Genomic DNA, 15,554 nt, shown 5'->3' on the forward strand with positions numbered 1-15,554 from the left:
CACTTTATCTGGAAGATACCACTCTACGATTCGGACACAGAATCGGTCTGTAGTTTGCGGTCCCAATTCCTTTTTAACATTTTCATCAGAGAGCAAACTTACAGACTTACATTTAACCAACAGGCTTTCCGACCGTTTGTTTTTGTTATGGAAATTCGCATTGCTTATCGTGGTAATCTGATTGGATGAAGTTCAGCTTTGGTGGGATTTTCATATATGAAAATTGTTCCACGGTACGCAATGCCTGTCGGTTGAAGGTGGGCCTTTAAAGTGCCCCATAATCCTCATTAGCTATAGATTGATCCTGAGGTACGTAGTCGTTTCCATACTTTGATTTCCGAGAGGGTGGGGTGTGGCACTTTTTACGTTGCCCAATGATGTGCACACCATTATTAAATTTGACAAATCAAAAAAAAAATGTTGATTGTTACATTACAGTGACATAGTTAAGAGGATGGTTGTTCATTCCGGAAAAGCCGAAGGCAACCGAGGTCCGAGCTTCTGGCACAAGAGGGAATTAGTAGATACCCTCCTTAAATTTAGCCAACTCAAACAAAGAGGCTAGGTGGCAAAACTCAACTATGCTGAGTGTTCTTTTTTAACCCATCATACGAGTTTTGTTTACTAAAACAAAGTAAGTTCTTCTAGAAATTTTCACTCAATTTCGATAGAAAACACTTCAGCATCTCGCAAATATGATTGGAATACAGTGACACAAACAAACATCCGGGCATTTACAACCAGTGGGGGAAAAAAAGTCGGGTTAATACGCATTTTTGCAGAGTACCAAGCTCCGTTGTTGGACTTCTCGTTCACTTGCGATATTGCGATACCATACAAACGCATTTGCTTGTTTTCTTTCTTCCTTTTTTTAGTCCAGTACCTCAGGTTTCTTTGCCACTTTATCAAAGAGTGGCGCAAAAATCCACAATGGTCTCTTTCGTGTTGCCTGGCGTTGCTTTTGCCTCTTAATGACCTCCAGAACGAAATACGAGGAATGACAGGGAAAAATTTGCTGAATGAACAAGTGCAATCTGGTAAATTTAACATGCCATCAGTATCTAGTACGTTAAAGGAGAGTGGAGCAGTAAGCTTTGAACTTGTTACTATTCATGAGCAGCCCGAAGAGTCAGTTGAACCTCGATCAGTCAACTTTGGCTTGGAGGAAAGTGACAACGGTGGCCTTGAAGAAGAAGAAGATACTGACAAAGTGGTATTTAAAACAAGACAGGAGAGTGGAGCAGTAAGCTTTGAACTTGCTACTATTCATGAGCAGCCAAAAGAGTCAGTTGAACCTCGATCAGTCAACTTTGGCTTTGAAGAAAGCGACAACGGTGGCCTAGAAGAAGATGATGCTGACAAAGTGGCATTTGACGCACGAAAGGAGAGTGGAGCAGTAAGCTTTGAAATTGCTACTATTTATGAGCAGCCAAAAGAGTCAGTTGAATCTCGATCAGTCAACTTTGGTTTTGAAGAAAGCGACAACGGTGGCCTTGAAGAAGAAGATTCTGACAAAGTGGTATTTAAAACAAGAAAGGAGAGTGGAGCAGTAAGCTTTGAACTTGCTACTATTCATGAGCAGCCAAAGGAGTCAGTTGAACGTCGATCAGTCAACTTTGGCTTTGAAGAAAGCGACAACGGTGGCCTTGAAGAAGAAGATTCTGGCAAAGTGGTATTTAAAACAAAAAAGGAGAGTGGAGCAGTAAGCTTTGAAATTGCTACTATTCATGAGCAGCCAAAGGAGTCAGTTGAACCTCGATCAGTCAACTTTGGCTTTGAGGAAAGTGACAATGGTGGCCTTGAAGAAGAAGATGCTGCCAAAGTGGCATTTGACGCACGAAAGGAGAGTGGAGCAGTAAGCTTTGAACTTGCTACTATTCATGAGCAGCCAAAAGAGTCAGTTAAACCTCGATTAGTCAACTTTGGCTTTGAAGAAAGCGACAACGGTGGCCTTGAAGAAGAAGATGCTGACAAAGTGGTATTTAAAACAAGAAAGGAGAGTGGAGCAGTAAGCTTTGAAATTGCTACTATTCATGAGCAGCCAAAGGAGTCAGTTGAACCTCGATCAGTCAATTTTGGCTTTGAAGAAAGAGACAACGGTGGCCTTGAAGAAGAAGAAGAAGAAGATGCTGACAAAGTGGCATTTGACACAAGAAAGAAGCTGGATCATCTCGCAAACCCGAAGGCGACATTCGATACTCATTTCTGACTGGCTGGTTTGAAGTATTAACTGGACTGACTAAAGATTATCCCGGACAACGGCATTCTTTTGTAGAAATATGGAACCTTACGTCCTTTAATAATGTAACCTGGCAACATATGATTATCTTATTTGATCGTGAAATCGTTATCAGGAATAGAACTGATTCTGTCTTTGAGATTGTTTATCGTTAAACTATAGGTTAAACCGGCTTGTTCTTAGAAATAATGTCTGTCGTTGACTCTGTTTTCCTTGACTAGAACTGATAAGGGCCAAAGTCTTGGATACTCTAAATCTTGTATCGTGAGTTCCTTACCATGTAGTATTTTAAAGCTAAAATGAACATGCAACTGACGACAACATACAGTTGTCACGGGAGGCAGATCGTGGTAAAAAAGTCATTGTGAATGACACGGATGGCAATCTTCCAAAAACAACAACCAAAGCAAGGATTGACATGAACCGATCACCAACCTGCTGTGTGCAACTTATACTGATCCACAGCTAGACGACAACATAAACTAACAGTATAGCTGTGAGCATAGCCTTGAGACAAGTAATGAACGAGGTTCAAGAGTCTTTTATTGAGTTCATATACATGTTAAATTAATTAAACGTAAATAGTTTCAGATTTTATAACCGAAGAAATTTTTTGAAATAAGTAAAATTGTTTGATCTACTGTGCGACCAACTGTGCCTGGAGGCCCAGTCAGTGTGCCAGACTGGTTGAGACTCAGCGTTGTCGCTTTGCTGTTTTCCAAGACAGGAAACTTTGCTCCGCACTGTCTCTTCTCACTCAGGTGCACGAGTAAAGATGGTCGCCGGCGACATACTGCAGGGAACGAGCATGCTTCGGTTTAGTATCCCGTCCAGGGGTGAGTAACAATAGTCTCAGTCGCTTCATGCTACAGAAACCTGGATGAGCTTCAGCAGTGTGAACCCTCGGGGATCGAGAGCGACTTCGCCTTGCCTTGCAATGCCAACCATGATGTGTACTAATCTGGATAATATCGTACTTTACAAGAATCTAATTATCTGGAGCATTCAGTTATGTTCCGATCCATGATCAAGCTCAGGAGTAGACAATGCAAGGGAAAGCACTGCGTGTGCAGCACCGTGTCATCTTAAAAAGTAATTAAGTAATTTCATTGTATGAACAATGTTAAGCCTTCCAAAAATGGAATCGTGTACACCTGTGTTGACGAAGAGACTCGGTGGTGAAGATGGACTCTCCTGATTATGGACTGCTAACTTTTAAAAATATAAAACAAAATGATGTGCACAATTTATTGCTATGCATGGTTATGCCTTCTTAACTTTGCTTAACCTTATCGTTGAAGACCTTTGGGACTTAGACAAGCTCTTTAAGCTAGTAAGCTGCCAAAATGTCGCTTAAAATTTTGTTTATAATACTTAAGAAACCTGGTAGTGACTGAATGCATGATAGTTTATACCGCGTACTTTTGTTTCTAAAATTACTATATATTTTAGTAGTTTAGTTTGTATCTTGTGATGTTGCCAGGTAGCTGTTTAGCCTCAATAAAAGAATGCCGTATTCATTGAAGTAAGAAAGATAAATTTTCTTTAACTTAAAAGAAATCATCTTAAACTTCAAAGGTCTTGAGCAAGATTTTTCCATCTCCTGGGGTTCTCAATAATAATACCATGTGAGATGGGGAAGTTGAAACTTAGACACCAAGGTCCAAAAAATGGGATAGAGCGGTTAGGGGATCCTCGGTAGCATGCCTCTCCAGGCTTGATTAAAAAGGCAAAGATAAAAATTATGGAAAACCTTGAATGATAATAGAGAAATTCAGATACCCCGAAAGTGGTTTACGAGTAACGGGTAGCGCCATATCTTTTTCATTTTGCGATGACGAAATCGATCTTACCCGGTAGATCTCAGCCGTTTTTCAGGGCTAGAAACCAGTTTACCCGAAGAAGAATTACGAGTAGCAACAGAGGAGACATGATGGAAAAACGAGTAAGTTTTCATCGTTGGAGTACTTTCTAAACAGAGAATATTCGTGAGGAAGATTTTTGGATGTATTTGATAGCCTTTCTTAAACAATTCAGTAAAGTTATTTCTGAAGAAAAAGAACAACCTTGCTGCCGAGCCGGCCATCTTTGTAAACAATCGTTACCAATTCCCGCCCGTTAACTCTTCGGGACACTACCCGTACCCGTATACCAGTATATGTTGCGGGTAAAATCCGCTTTCAGGTTGAATCCGTTTTAACCTAGGTTATATTCATGATCCGCATTTTACCTAGGTTGAATTATGCACTCAACCTAGCTTAACCTCCCCTAAAAAGGATACATATGCTTTCCCTCCTCAAGCTCTGTCTTACGCATCTGAACACGTCTTCTTAATATTTGGTGTCATCTTATCGGTTTCTGTATTCGTACAATGATTAATTCAGTCTCAACATTGCAGCATAGTAAGGGGACAAAGAACTGTACTATGCACCTACCGGTACTCGAACTTGCAACCTCCAGATCTGTAGTACTCTGTCTCCACCCCTACACCAAAACGACGAACATGCTCAACCCAGCACAGTTTTTTTCATTATTTACTTTTCTATGATTGGTCAATTAATATCTATGTTATGTTATGTTTTAAAGTATCAATATCTCTATGTGTACAGAACAGATTGACATCATCAGCAAATACGTGAAATTCAAGAATTTTTGAGCAATGATAAAAATCATTAGTATATAATAAAAGCAAAATTGAAAAAAAGCTGGACCGGCTAAAAGCTGGTTATTACCCAATCAGATTCAAAGATTTAGGATTCTGGCCCGCTGAGATGGTTCAGAAAAAAATTAATGTCCATTATTTAATTCAGGGTTTATGTTATGTTTTAAAGTATCAATATCTCTATGCAATAGAACAGATTAGCATCATTAGCAAATAGGTGAACTTCAAGAATTTTTGAACAATGATAAAAATCATTAATATATGATAGAAACAAAATTGAACCGAGAACTGATCCTTGAGGAATACCACAAGGTACTGTGACAAGATCAATACAATACAATACATACTTAATTGACCGCTCCCCAAAGGGGCTTTTCAGGGCCAATGAAACACAACGAAACGACGGAACAGAATAACAACAACTGTTAAGAATATCAACTGGCCGGAGGCTAACCAGTTGGCTATTTACAAGTGGAGCTGGGACGTTGAACAAGGGACTACCAGGATCAAATTCAACGAGTTCAAAACGAGACTTGAACTCGGGAACTCTGGATCTCAAGGCAAGCGCCCTAACCACTGGGCCACACTGCCTCCTTCAGATGTTACACCATTATTTGTAACCATTTCTTTACGGTGTTTGAGAATAAATGTCGCCGGATCTGTTAAGGAGGGGTGTTATGCTATATGGAATTTATCCTTCTTGCACACGTCTCTTCAACGGAGCATACTGATACGGTATGCAAGGGCGGCAAAAGGCAGTGCTTAAAGTCACTGTAGAGCAAGGGGCACTTAAACCAGAAGAATCGGAAAAACAGGCCGGGAATCTTGGAACTGAAGTAAGCAATATTGGATAAATTGTAGACTAGGAAAAATAGGAGAATTTTAACTCTCAAATAGCAGATTCGTATTTCGGTCTTAAGTGGCTCTCACCGTCACTTTTCAAGTGCAGTCTTCCGCTGCAAACCAGGTCTTTTTGTCCTCCGATTATGGGGAAAAGTTTATCTCAAGCTCTTATCGCACTACTCTCCTTTTTAGCCATTATCGCACGCCAATGGAGACGAAGAGACTTGGTTTGAGCCTTAAGACTACACTTCAAAAATGTTTGAAAGCCAAGACCGAAAAAGAGCATGAATTAACCAGGTCTTGAATTTGTGGAGGCAGTGATGGGACATTCAAAACTCAACTCCTGCCTATAGTTAAACGCCATGCAGATAATACAGCTTTAGGTAAGCAGAGAGTAACTGTCATTTCCTACGGTAAGTTCTCCCGAGTATAATTTCATCCCTCGGTCGGGCTATGGGATAAAGAACTTACGGTCGCACCGGGTTCGAAACCGGCTTCTTGACCACAGACTGAATTTGGATTCGGTGGTCGTGGATTCAACTCAACCATATTTGGTAGACCGCACCATCCTTGAACATGTGATTCAATAAATCCTTGCTGATCGGCATTCTCCTGCGGGACCGGAAACTCACTAACATTGTACCCATCTTTAAGAAAGGAAAGAAGGATCTTTATCTATAAAGTTCTCGAGCGCTGTGTTCTGGCTGGGTCTACGGGATCATATATTGTAAACACCCGCATATTAGAGCCTAGAATTTAACAACCTGTTAGGCTATAAACACTAAAATTTCATTTTAGACCCCTCTTGCACAAAAGCCCGGTTAGCCTAAAAAAATTAAACAGGTCCTGTTTTTTAAAAAGCGACCTTGTAATTTCAGGCGACTGGAACAAATTGCACTTTAAACTGCACAGATCTTGTTCAAAACTTATTTTTCGTGGTTATGAAATATAAAGGCAAGAGCGTCCTCATGAGAGGAAATCAGTCATACCATATCATAGAGGAGTAAATATCTTTTGCGGAAATAAGAACCAATTTAACAGCCTACATAGCCTAAAACTACTATGAATACCATTTTATAAGAACCTATTTAGCCTAACTTGGAAAAATTTACTTTGTTATATGCTGTTTACTGTATTTTAGCTTTAAATGTAATTTCTCGAAGATTTTAGCTCTTGTAGCTACTCTGTATGTATTTATGTTACCTTTAGCAGGGCGCGTGCGTACACTTCGCAATCCGCGACTCCAGTGGGTACCATATGGAAGATACGATGACTTTTTTGAAGAATGTTCATGTGGTCGAAACCCTACGTTGAATTGACAAGGGCGAACTGAGCTGTGTTTAAGAAAGGATCTATCTCATATGGTTTAGGGGCCGACATTTCTCTCTGGCGCGATGTCCCAAAGGTACTGCGACTGGATCGCCTTTTTCTCTCTTGTTCAAACATTTCGTCAGCGCATGCCTTAATGTTCTGTCTCCCCAATACGTACCATGCCAAAAAAGTTTCGGTTTTTTTCAAGGAATTGACATTTCAGTTGATTCTACAGGCATAAACGTAACGTAAGAACCGTGTCTAATCTTCTCTCATAGGACACAGATAGATCATATTTTTTTAGAAAATTTAGCATGGTGAACGAGGCTTGGAAAGGGAAAAGGAATAATTTTGACGATAGTATCAATGGCTCAATGCCCTTGTTCGCATATTATAATAGCAATATTTTCCCCTGATTCTGTAAGTCTGTTTTAGCGGTTGTTCAGCGATGTTATCACCATAACGAGTCAGACGTTTTAGCAAGCAAAACAGAACCTCGGCACCCTGTGGAGATTGCAGGCTATTTGACTGGTGTTTCCAATCGCGAGCTCTCTGCGCATGCATTGTAAATAAAGTTAAGTCAAGGGTATGCACGCGCATCTGCACGGCCCCATTTCTTCTATACTCCGCAAGATTTTATTAAGACGTGGGGCCACAAGAGTGTTTTGTGTAAAAGAACAAGTCTCCTTAAGGCGCTGTTACACTGTGCAATATTTCGTGCAACTTGTCTCACAAAGCCGTTTCTACAAACCTTCTCACAATACGAAACAAGTTGTTTTACGGCTGTTACACTGAGCAACGTTTCATGCAACCTGGCTCGTTTCGATGATCTCGTAAATTCAGAGTAGCATTTTTCTGCGGGTTTGGCAATTTCATTCGCCTGAAAGTGGCATTGGCTGGTGCCGCAAACCGCACACGGCTGTCTAAATGTTATTTACATGTTAATGCATTTTCATTTAACTTTTCTTATTTTGAATTAAATTCATCAACAAGGATCGGCCTGCCAGAGCTTGTTTAGCTCACTATTGCGGATAAAAAAGCGTATTCAGCAACTGAGGAAGCACGCGAAAACGGGGTGAAGGCCCCAACCTCCCTCACAACCAAGGGTCCGGGACAGGAAATCCCAAGACTATCATCATCCTCAGTGGCCTCAAGAAGGGATGCTGGTCTACTCCATTCTTTGTAAATAAATTCACAGAGAAAAAATATATATATATATTAAATGCGTTAGTCCTTCGACAGAAAGAATACCGATTTCGAAGAATTCGTTCTGGCGAAAGGCTAACGCTAGAAAGGTCAGATTTCAAATTTCCCTCCAGTGATTAATTTACCATATGAACTCAGTTGCTAAACTCATTTCTTTGTTTCGCTTCCCCACCGACGCATCAACACAGTTTCTTTAAATATTGAACCCCTTTTTGCATAGATTTTGATTGCTTGCCTTAAGCCTTTTGCAGTCTTAACAGGATCGGTAATTATATTTTGAAAGATTTCTATTGATCTCTGATCTCATCAGGTGCACCAGAACAATTATCTGAAAGGACTCGATAATTCGACCAATCAAAATCTGTCTCGAATCAGTTTATATCTAAATGTCATTTTTCAAAAACGTAAGGGTAACTTTTGGGTGAAAATAAATCGTACAAACAATTTAGAAAATGATAAGATTTTTATGATTTTTTGAACTAGTACCCACTGGTTCAGGCGCACAATCCAATTTTTACTACAACATACTTAAATTTTGATTTAAATTGACGCTTATAATTGCTTTGGATACGAGAAGTAAAATATGTAACCGGAAGAAGAGGGTTTTTTTTGAAAGCTTTGAAAAGATGTGATGTTATTGATTGTGCAAAAAGATATCTGATCAATTTCAGCCTGCACTCACCAGCTAGATCAACAAAAAAATAATTACACTAAGCGAGTATTTTTCTCCCAGACACAATAAAGACCATGGCTATAGTTTTATCCAAATCTCTTTTAAACCAATTTAAACTTCACATATGTTTGTCGAATTTCTTTTGTGAAAAGATTCATTCTTTCTTCGTTCGTTCCTTTTTCATGAAAACTTGTTGGAATTTAATATGACTCCATGCATTTGCTCACTTGTCAATGAGATCAGATTTCTTAATTATAACACTGAAAAATTATAATTTCCTTCAGAGTCATTAATATAATGAACTGTTGTACATTTTGATTTCAAAATGGGTTAGAGCACTTTAAAACCTGTAAATACAAAAAGTAATGTCAGGTTGACGCGATCCTACACGGTTGAGATAGAGGTTAAATCCATTTTCTAAACAGCAGAATACTCCGTCACTTATTTGCATATGAATCGCGCTAGTTGTTGTGTGCCTCGTTCTAAAGAGAATGCCGCTAAAAGAACACAATTGTGGCAGTTACTCTATCGTTCATTTAGTTAACTCTTGTCCTCTTCACATCAAACTTAGACAATCTTGGCTCCTTTTAGAATATACAAGAATCCTTGGAAGACCTTATGCGCTGTTTATTTTTGTTCCGGAAAAGACAGAATAACTTGATGAAATATATACAAAACAAATAAATACTATTCATATGCAAATAAGTGGCAGGGCATCATGCAGTTTAGCCAAGAGGATTTAATTAGAAGAAACACCTGGAACTTTATACACGGATTGACTTTTCTAATGAATTGAGCTAGCAGTTTTATTTCTGTTAATTCGGCTCCACAGAAGAGAACAACTGTCTGACCAATTCCCTTATAGTTATTTGAAGTTGTGACAAAAGTTCATCTGCGTGATCGACAGAAGACTAATGCTTGGATAGTCGTGCACGATTGGATTGAAATAATATCCTTTGGAAACAAACGCCTGAAAATAGAATACACCTAGTACACTGTATTGTCTTTTACAGAAGAGAGAGAGAGTTCATCCAGAAAATTTTTGAACCAGATAAAACTAAAAGCGATTTTCTACTGAGAAGAAAACACGAACGTAAAGAAGTGACCATGTCCACGGACGAAGAGAGAGAGTTGCAAACCAGGCACATTTCAGCTGTGATAACAGAAACAGTCATATTTTCATTGGTAATGATCCTTTCACTGTTTGGAAATCTTCTCGTCTGTTATGCTGTTTATCGAAACCCGAGATTGCGCTGCCCCAGCAACTATTACATTATCTCACTTGCTCTCACTGACATCTTGCAAGGAAGTTGCTCTATGCCACTATCGGTCGTCTTTCTGGCAACTGGAGAGTGGTCATTTGGAACAGGTACTTGTGAGTTTTTTGCCATTACAAAGCTATCTTTAACCAAAGTTTCTACATTCACTATGGGTCTGATGGCGTTGACCAGATACTATAAAATAGTGAAACCATCTAAATATCTAACAATTTTCAAGCCAAGGTGTATTGTTATCACCGCATTGCTGGCCTGGGCGATACCTTTCACACTTGCCTTTCTCTTAGTATTTGTTCTTGATCAAGAAACCAAACCAAATGCGAGTTATGCAATGTGCATCATTTCTTTCTCGAATCCATATTTTTTCTCGATCCTAATCGTCTTTATGTACTCGCCTTATTTCGTTATTGGATTTTGTTACTGGAAAATTTACAAACAAGTGAAAATGCACAATGCAAATGTTTCATGGCGATCTTCCAACGTTGCCGACGTCAAAATCAGCAAAACCTTGTTCGCAACTGTCATCGCATTTTTCAGTTTCTTTGTTCCTTCTCATATAATATTTATCATCTCAAGATTTGAAGAATATTCACATTTCCCGCGTTACCTTTTTCTTCTCGCAAGTCTCTTTATTTTTATGACCAGTTGCATCAATCCGTTTATTTACGGGTATATGAACCGTGCTTTTAAAACCGAGTTCAAGAAATGGTTTGTTCCTAAAAGGGGCCACTCAGTAAATATTGCTCTGGCGATAAGAAGACGAAAAAAAGCTGCTAGAAGCAAAGACGAAGAAGAAGAAGATAAAAGAGAATCAATAGTGGATAAGGAAAGCTACTCCAAAAGAAGATTTTAGCGAGACCGGCAAAAATTAAAGCGATAAAGATAGTGAAAAATCATTGCAAAAAGCATACATCGCGCCATCGACCTAAAAAGGGTCAATCAGTAACAACAGAAGCTATCGAACAGAATTAACATTGCGTGCCGTCTTTCTTCGTTGATGATTACCTCCACGGACATTAAATTCATAGCGTGCGTGACATTTAAAATTACATGTAAGTATCGCAACTGCGAAGCGTTATTTGTATTGTTAAGTCGATGAGGAGTAAAATTTGATTCGCAAGACTCGGGAATGTTTCTGACGTGGCAATGAATGCCGTCGTTCTTTGGAGCAATATAATCCATTCTGTTACTAAGACTAGGGGTAAGATTATGAAGTGCGTTCGTTGAGAGGACTTTAGAGGTTGGGATCACTAGACGAGCCAAGATGGCATGAAAAATATGCATTTATGTATAAAAGATCCTCCATCGAAAATATCAATATGTGAGGTTTGTGGAATTCGGCCAAAAAAGGGAAGTTTGGAGTAAAGAGGTGATGACGTCACAAAAACTAAAATTGTTGAAAATCTGAAAGTTTTTGAAAATGTCTAAGAGATAATTACTAAAAAATGCCTCTTGCCTTACAAGAGCTGGGCGATCGTCCTTTGTGCATATGATGTATCGAAACTGAGATGGGCATGCATGTATGACGTAGTTCAAGATGGCGTTGAAAAGCAGACGAACGAAAAACGAAAACTTGATCAAGCTTTCCCTATGCACCCTATGCACGGGGTCCCTGAGAAATTGCGTTCTCCTAACGTCGAATGCAAAAAGAAGAGGGCGTGGATTGAGAAGTTTTCATGATACTAAACCGTATTGAAGAAATATGACAGCGAGATCCAGGAACTTCTCTTGACGGCAGCATGGCAAAGGAAGTTAAAATACTGAGGGCATATAAACATCACGAGGACGAACGAGGTGAGAACCGAAAACTGTGTGTTCATTTCACAGAGGGAGACAGTAGAGCTGCAAGTCTTAAAATTGGGTAACAACAAGTGACTTATAGTAAATAAGAGAGGCAAAAAGACTTGTGTTTGCAAGAAGACTTCAAAAAAGTGCAAAAACCAAGATCGAAAAACAGAGTGGATTAACCAGGTGTTGAACTTGTGGAGGCAATGGGACACTCAAAACTCATTATATAAGTGGCAATTCCTAGCCATAGTTAAACGCCAGGTAACACAGCGTTTGGTAAGCAGAAAGTAAAGGTCAGTTCCTGTGTAGCGTCTGCCGGGCATTATTTCATCCCTCAATCGGACTATGGGGTTAGGCGCTTGCGGTCGCACCCTGGTTCAAATCCGCCTTTGACCACAGACTGAATTTGTCTTCGGTGGTCGTGAATTCAACTCTACTATATTTGGTAAAAATCAGGCTTGGCTTAGTTTCAAATCCATGTGCTCTTTTCTTGAAGTATATCAATATCGCAAATGCGATATATGAACGAATAGCTAGTAAAAGCAAATTGCTTCTCAGCGAGTCCGGAATGGGTATGAACCGAGTCCGTGAAATCACATCCAATCACAATTTGGAAATTTTCCGCTGTGCAAGTTCGATCTAATGAGAGTCAATGAAAGTCTTTGCAGGATCGCGTTACCAAGACATCAGTTTGTCACATCTGCCTCTGCACTAACATGCTGTTTCAGGGACAGGTTCAATCACATCTTGTCTTCCACTCGGTTGATCAAGTTGGAGAACTATACAAAAAGTGTTGTGTATTTAAAACTTAACGTATTCCTCCGAAAGGCCCTTAAAAGGTAGAATGGAGTTTTGGATAATGTTTCCTAATTTTAAGTCCGCAAGGGTGGGAGCCCCATTCGAGGTGCATCTCTCTAGTAAGATGGGAGTCGATTTGTTGAGAGAGAAAAACCGGAATACCCGGAGAAAAACCCTCGGAGTCAGGTTGAGGTCGCCGGGCTGATTGCAGAGGTGGGAGTCCCCGAATGTCATTGAGGTACGCGCTGATTTTTGGAGTTGGAGCAGGGAAAAAAACCCTCGTTGCAGGGACTGGAACTAGCTCAAACTCAGCCCACTTACCACAACGAGTATATGAATCCTGAGCACATTTCAATGACTGACGGACGTTACAAAGCATGGAATGTAGCCTTCGCTGACAACAGTAATATTATACTCTGAGTTCATACTCACGTACAAGCCACTCTATACTTTATGTGTGGCAGATAAAGATGAAGGATTTTGCAGAATCGAAAAGTACTTTTATAAGCCTTACACTAAATTAGGAGAAGGGTGATAAAACTTGAAAACTCAACATAGGAGAGTTGGCTTTCGTCAAGAGTCATTTCAACGACTTGAAGGACATTATACGAAGCATGCAATGTAACCTTCACTGACAACAATAATCATGTAAGTTCATTCTCACATAAAAGCCTTTCGGTGAGGTGATGAAGGTGAAATGGTTTTGTAGACTCCAAGAGCGAGAGTTCAGTGCTGAATAGGAGAAGGGTGAGGAAACTCACAGACACAATACAGTGGAGTTGGCTTTAGCCAAGAGTTATTTCGGCGCCCCATAGACGCCAAAAAACCGCCTGGGGGTTACATGGTCAGCTGCGTGCTTGCCGTAGGGATGCGGTGCCTTTCAGACACAAAATAATCTTTTTCCCAGTACACGTTACGTAGATTCCACATGGATAAAAACTATGATTTATCTCGAAAATTGGGGAAATTACAAGATGCACATCTGACTGGAAGCCATTTAAAAATTAGTCATTTTTATTTTATCTCTTAATTTAATCATTACTTGTCCTTTCGGATAAGAAAACACTTGGATGAAATGGAGAGCCCTTAAACAGCAAACGTCACGCTGCACTTTGCGGATGGCCAAAAATCAGATACTTGCTTGATTTCTGCTTCTCAAAATGGAGATACAAGTTAAAATTAGTGAATATTCAATGCTTTGCGTCAAGCAGCAGCCTTCCACAGGCATTTCTCGTTTGCCGTTTCACGTGCACGCAACGATAAATCACAGTATTAACTGAAGTTCCACGAAATATCGTTAATTCTAACAGTTCGTTCCTTTTTGGAGGAAGTTAAACATTTTCTTTACGTAAGGGCCCACAGACGGATTTTTCGCACGTTGCTAAGGAAGTGAAATGTTACTTCTGGTAACTGACGTCATCATATCATGAGCTGACAAGAAAACCCACTCACAAACAAAAACTAACCGCACAACCTGTTCTTTCCATCGAAGGTTTTTCCTCGCCCTTCCTCGCGCTCGTTCACAGATCAACTGCGCATGCGTAAACGAACTGACTTCCGTTTTGAGAAAAAATCTAAATTTCCGGCGGTTTTAAATTGAATTAATTTTTTTTTACATGACACGTTTCACCCCCAAATACAGAATATAGCTAGGCATTGATTTTTTAAAATCATCTTTTTTGAAAACGTTATGGGTATTTCATCAGTATCGTTTATGTCTTTAAAAAGAACGTTTTTCAAAATAAAAAGAAAACCATGCTTGGCTGGATGCAAAAACGAAATACAAATTATCAAACCATGGATTAAATACCCAAATTGCGTAGCACAGAGACAAATTTAGAGTTTTCTTTTATTGGTCACGTGACCATGGGCGTGGTATGATGACGTCATATTTAGGGTCATTGGCTTATAAAAGTTGGAAACTGACCAAAATAATGCCAAATTCTCTCAAATTACTTAACCATTACATCCTTAGCAACGCACCCCCAAAAATACGTCAGTAGGCCCTTAAAAAGCATATAAAACTAAACCTGTACTTGTGAAAGATTTTTCTACCTAGTGAGAAATTAATAATGCCTAAAAATACTCGGAATTACAGATCCCGCTGGCGAGGGCTCTCTTAACTCCTTGGTACGTAGACCTAACTAAATCGATATAAATACGATTGATTGAAACAAAATAACATCTTATACTTATTCAAGTTTACAAAAAAATCACAACAATGTTAATTCTATTTAAGACTGTTGAATTGATAGATTATACGTTTACGTCTGGCTGATAAATTGGCACCATTTTCGTCTTAGAGCAAATAGTATTTACCTATTTGAACTGGTATTCAACTGGAATAAAAATAGGTTTGACTTTTAGCCAAAGTAACCCATCCTTTTTATTATTCAATAAAAGTGTTTGTTTTCACATGAACATGGGCGGAATCGATGATAAAATGGAAAACGGAGTAAAATCGCTGGATGGGCAGAAAAAACGTTGCCAGTTACTTGCCACTTCTTTACCAATTTATCCCTCTAAGTTACAGACATTTCAATGTCTCTCCGTTATGTACGCCATATGATCCACAATCAATTTTAGACTCGAACAAAAATGAAAAGAAAAATTGTTACAACATAAAATAAGACTAGAATAGATCCCAAACCTGTCTGATGATGCAAGTTAAGTTCGTGAGGGCATTATACTCAGCGTTGTCATTTTTCTTCGCCCTTTCAGGACTCGACAAATACCGCTCACAACTCAGTTGCAAAA

General features: G+C 39.3%; 1 protein-coding gene across 1 annotated transcript; it reads left to right on the forward strand.

The window, feature by feature from the left end:
* The first annotated feature begins 9,672 nt into the window (after positions 1-9,672).
* LOC137990664 (histamine H2 receptor-like) lies at positions 9,673-15,339 on the forward strand. Its single transcript, XM_068835788.1, has one exon. The coding sequence runs from the start codon at positions 10,042-10,044 to the stop codon at positions 11,062-11,064; it is 1,023 nt and encodes a 340-aa protein (XP_068691889.1). The 5' UTR covers positions 9,673-10,041; the 3' UTR covers positions 11,065-15,339.
* The last annotated feature ends 215 nt before the right edge of the window (positions 15,340-15,554 follow it).

The sequence above is a fragment of the Montipora foliosa genome, chromosome 2 (genome assembly GCF_036669935.1).
Source record: "Montipora foliosa isolate CH-2021 chromosome 2, ASM3666993v2, whole genome shotgun sequence".
Taxonomy (NCBI): Eukaryota; Metazoa; Cnidaria; class Anthozoa; order Scleractinia; family Acroporidae; genus Montipora; species Montipora foliosa.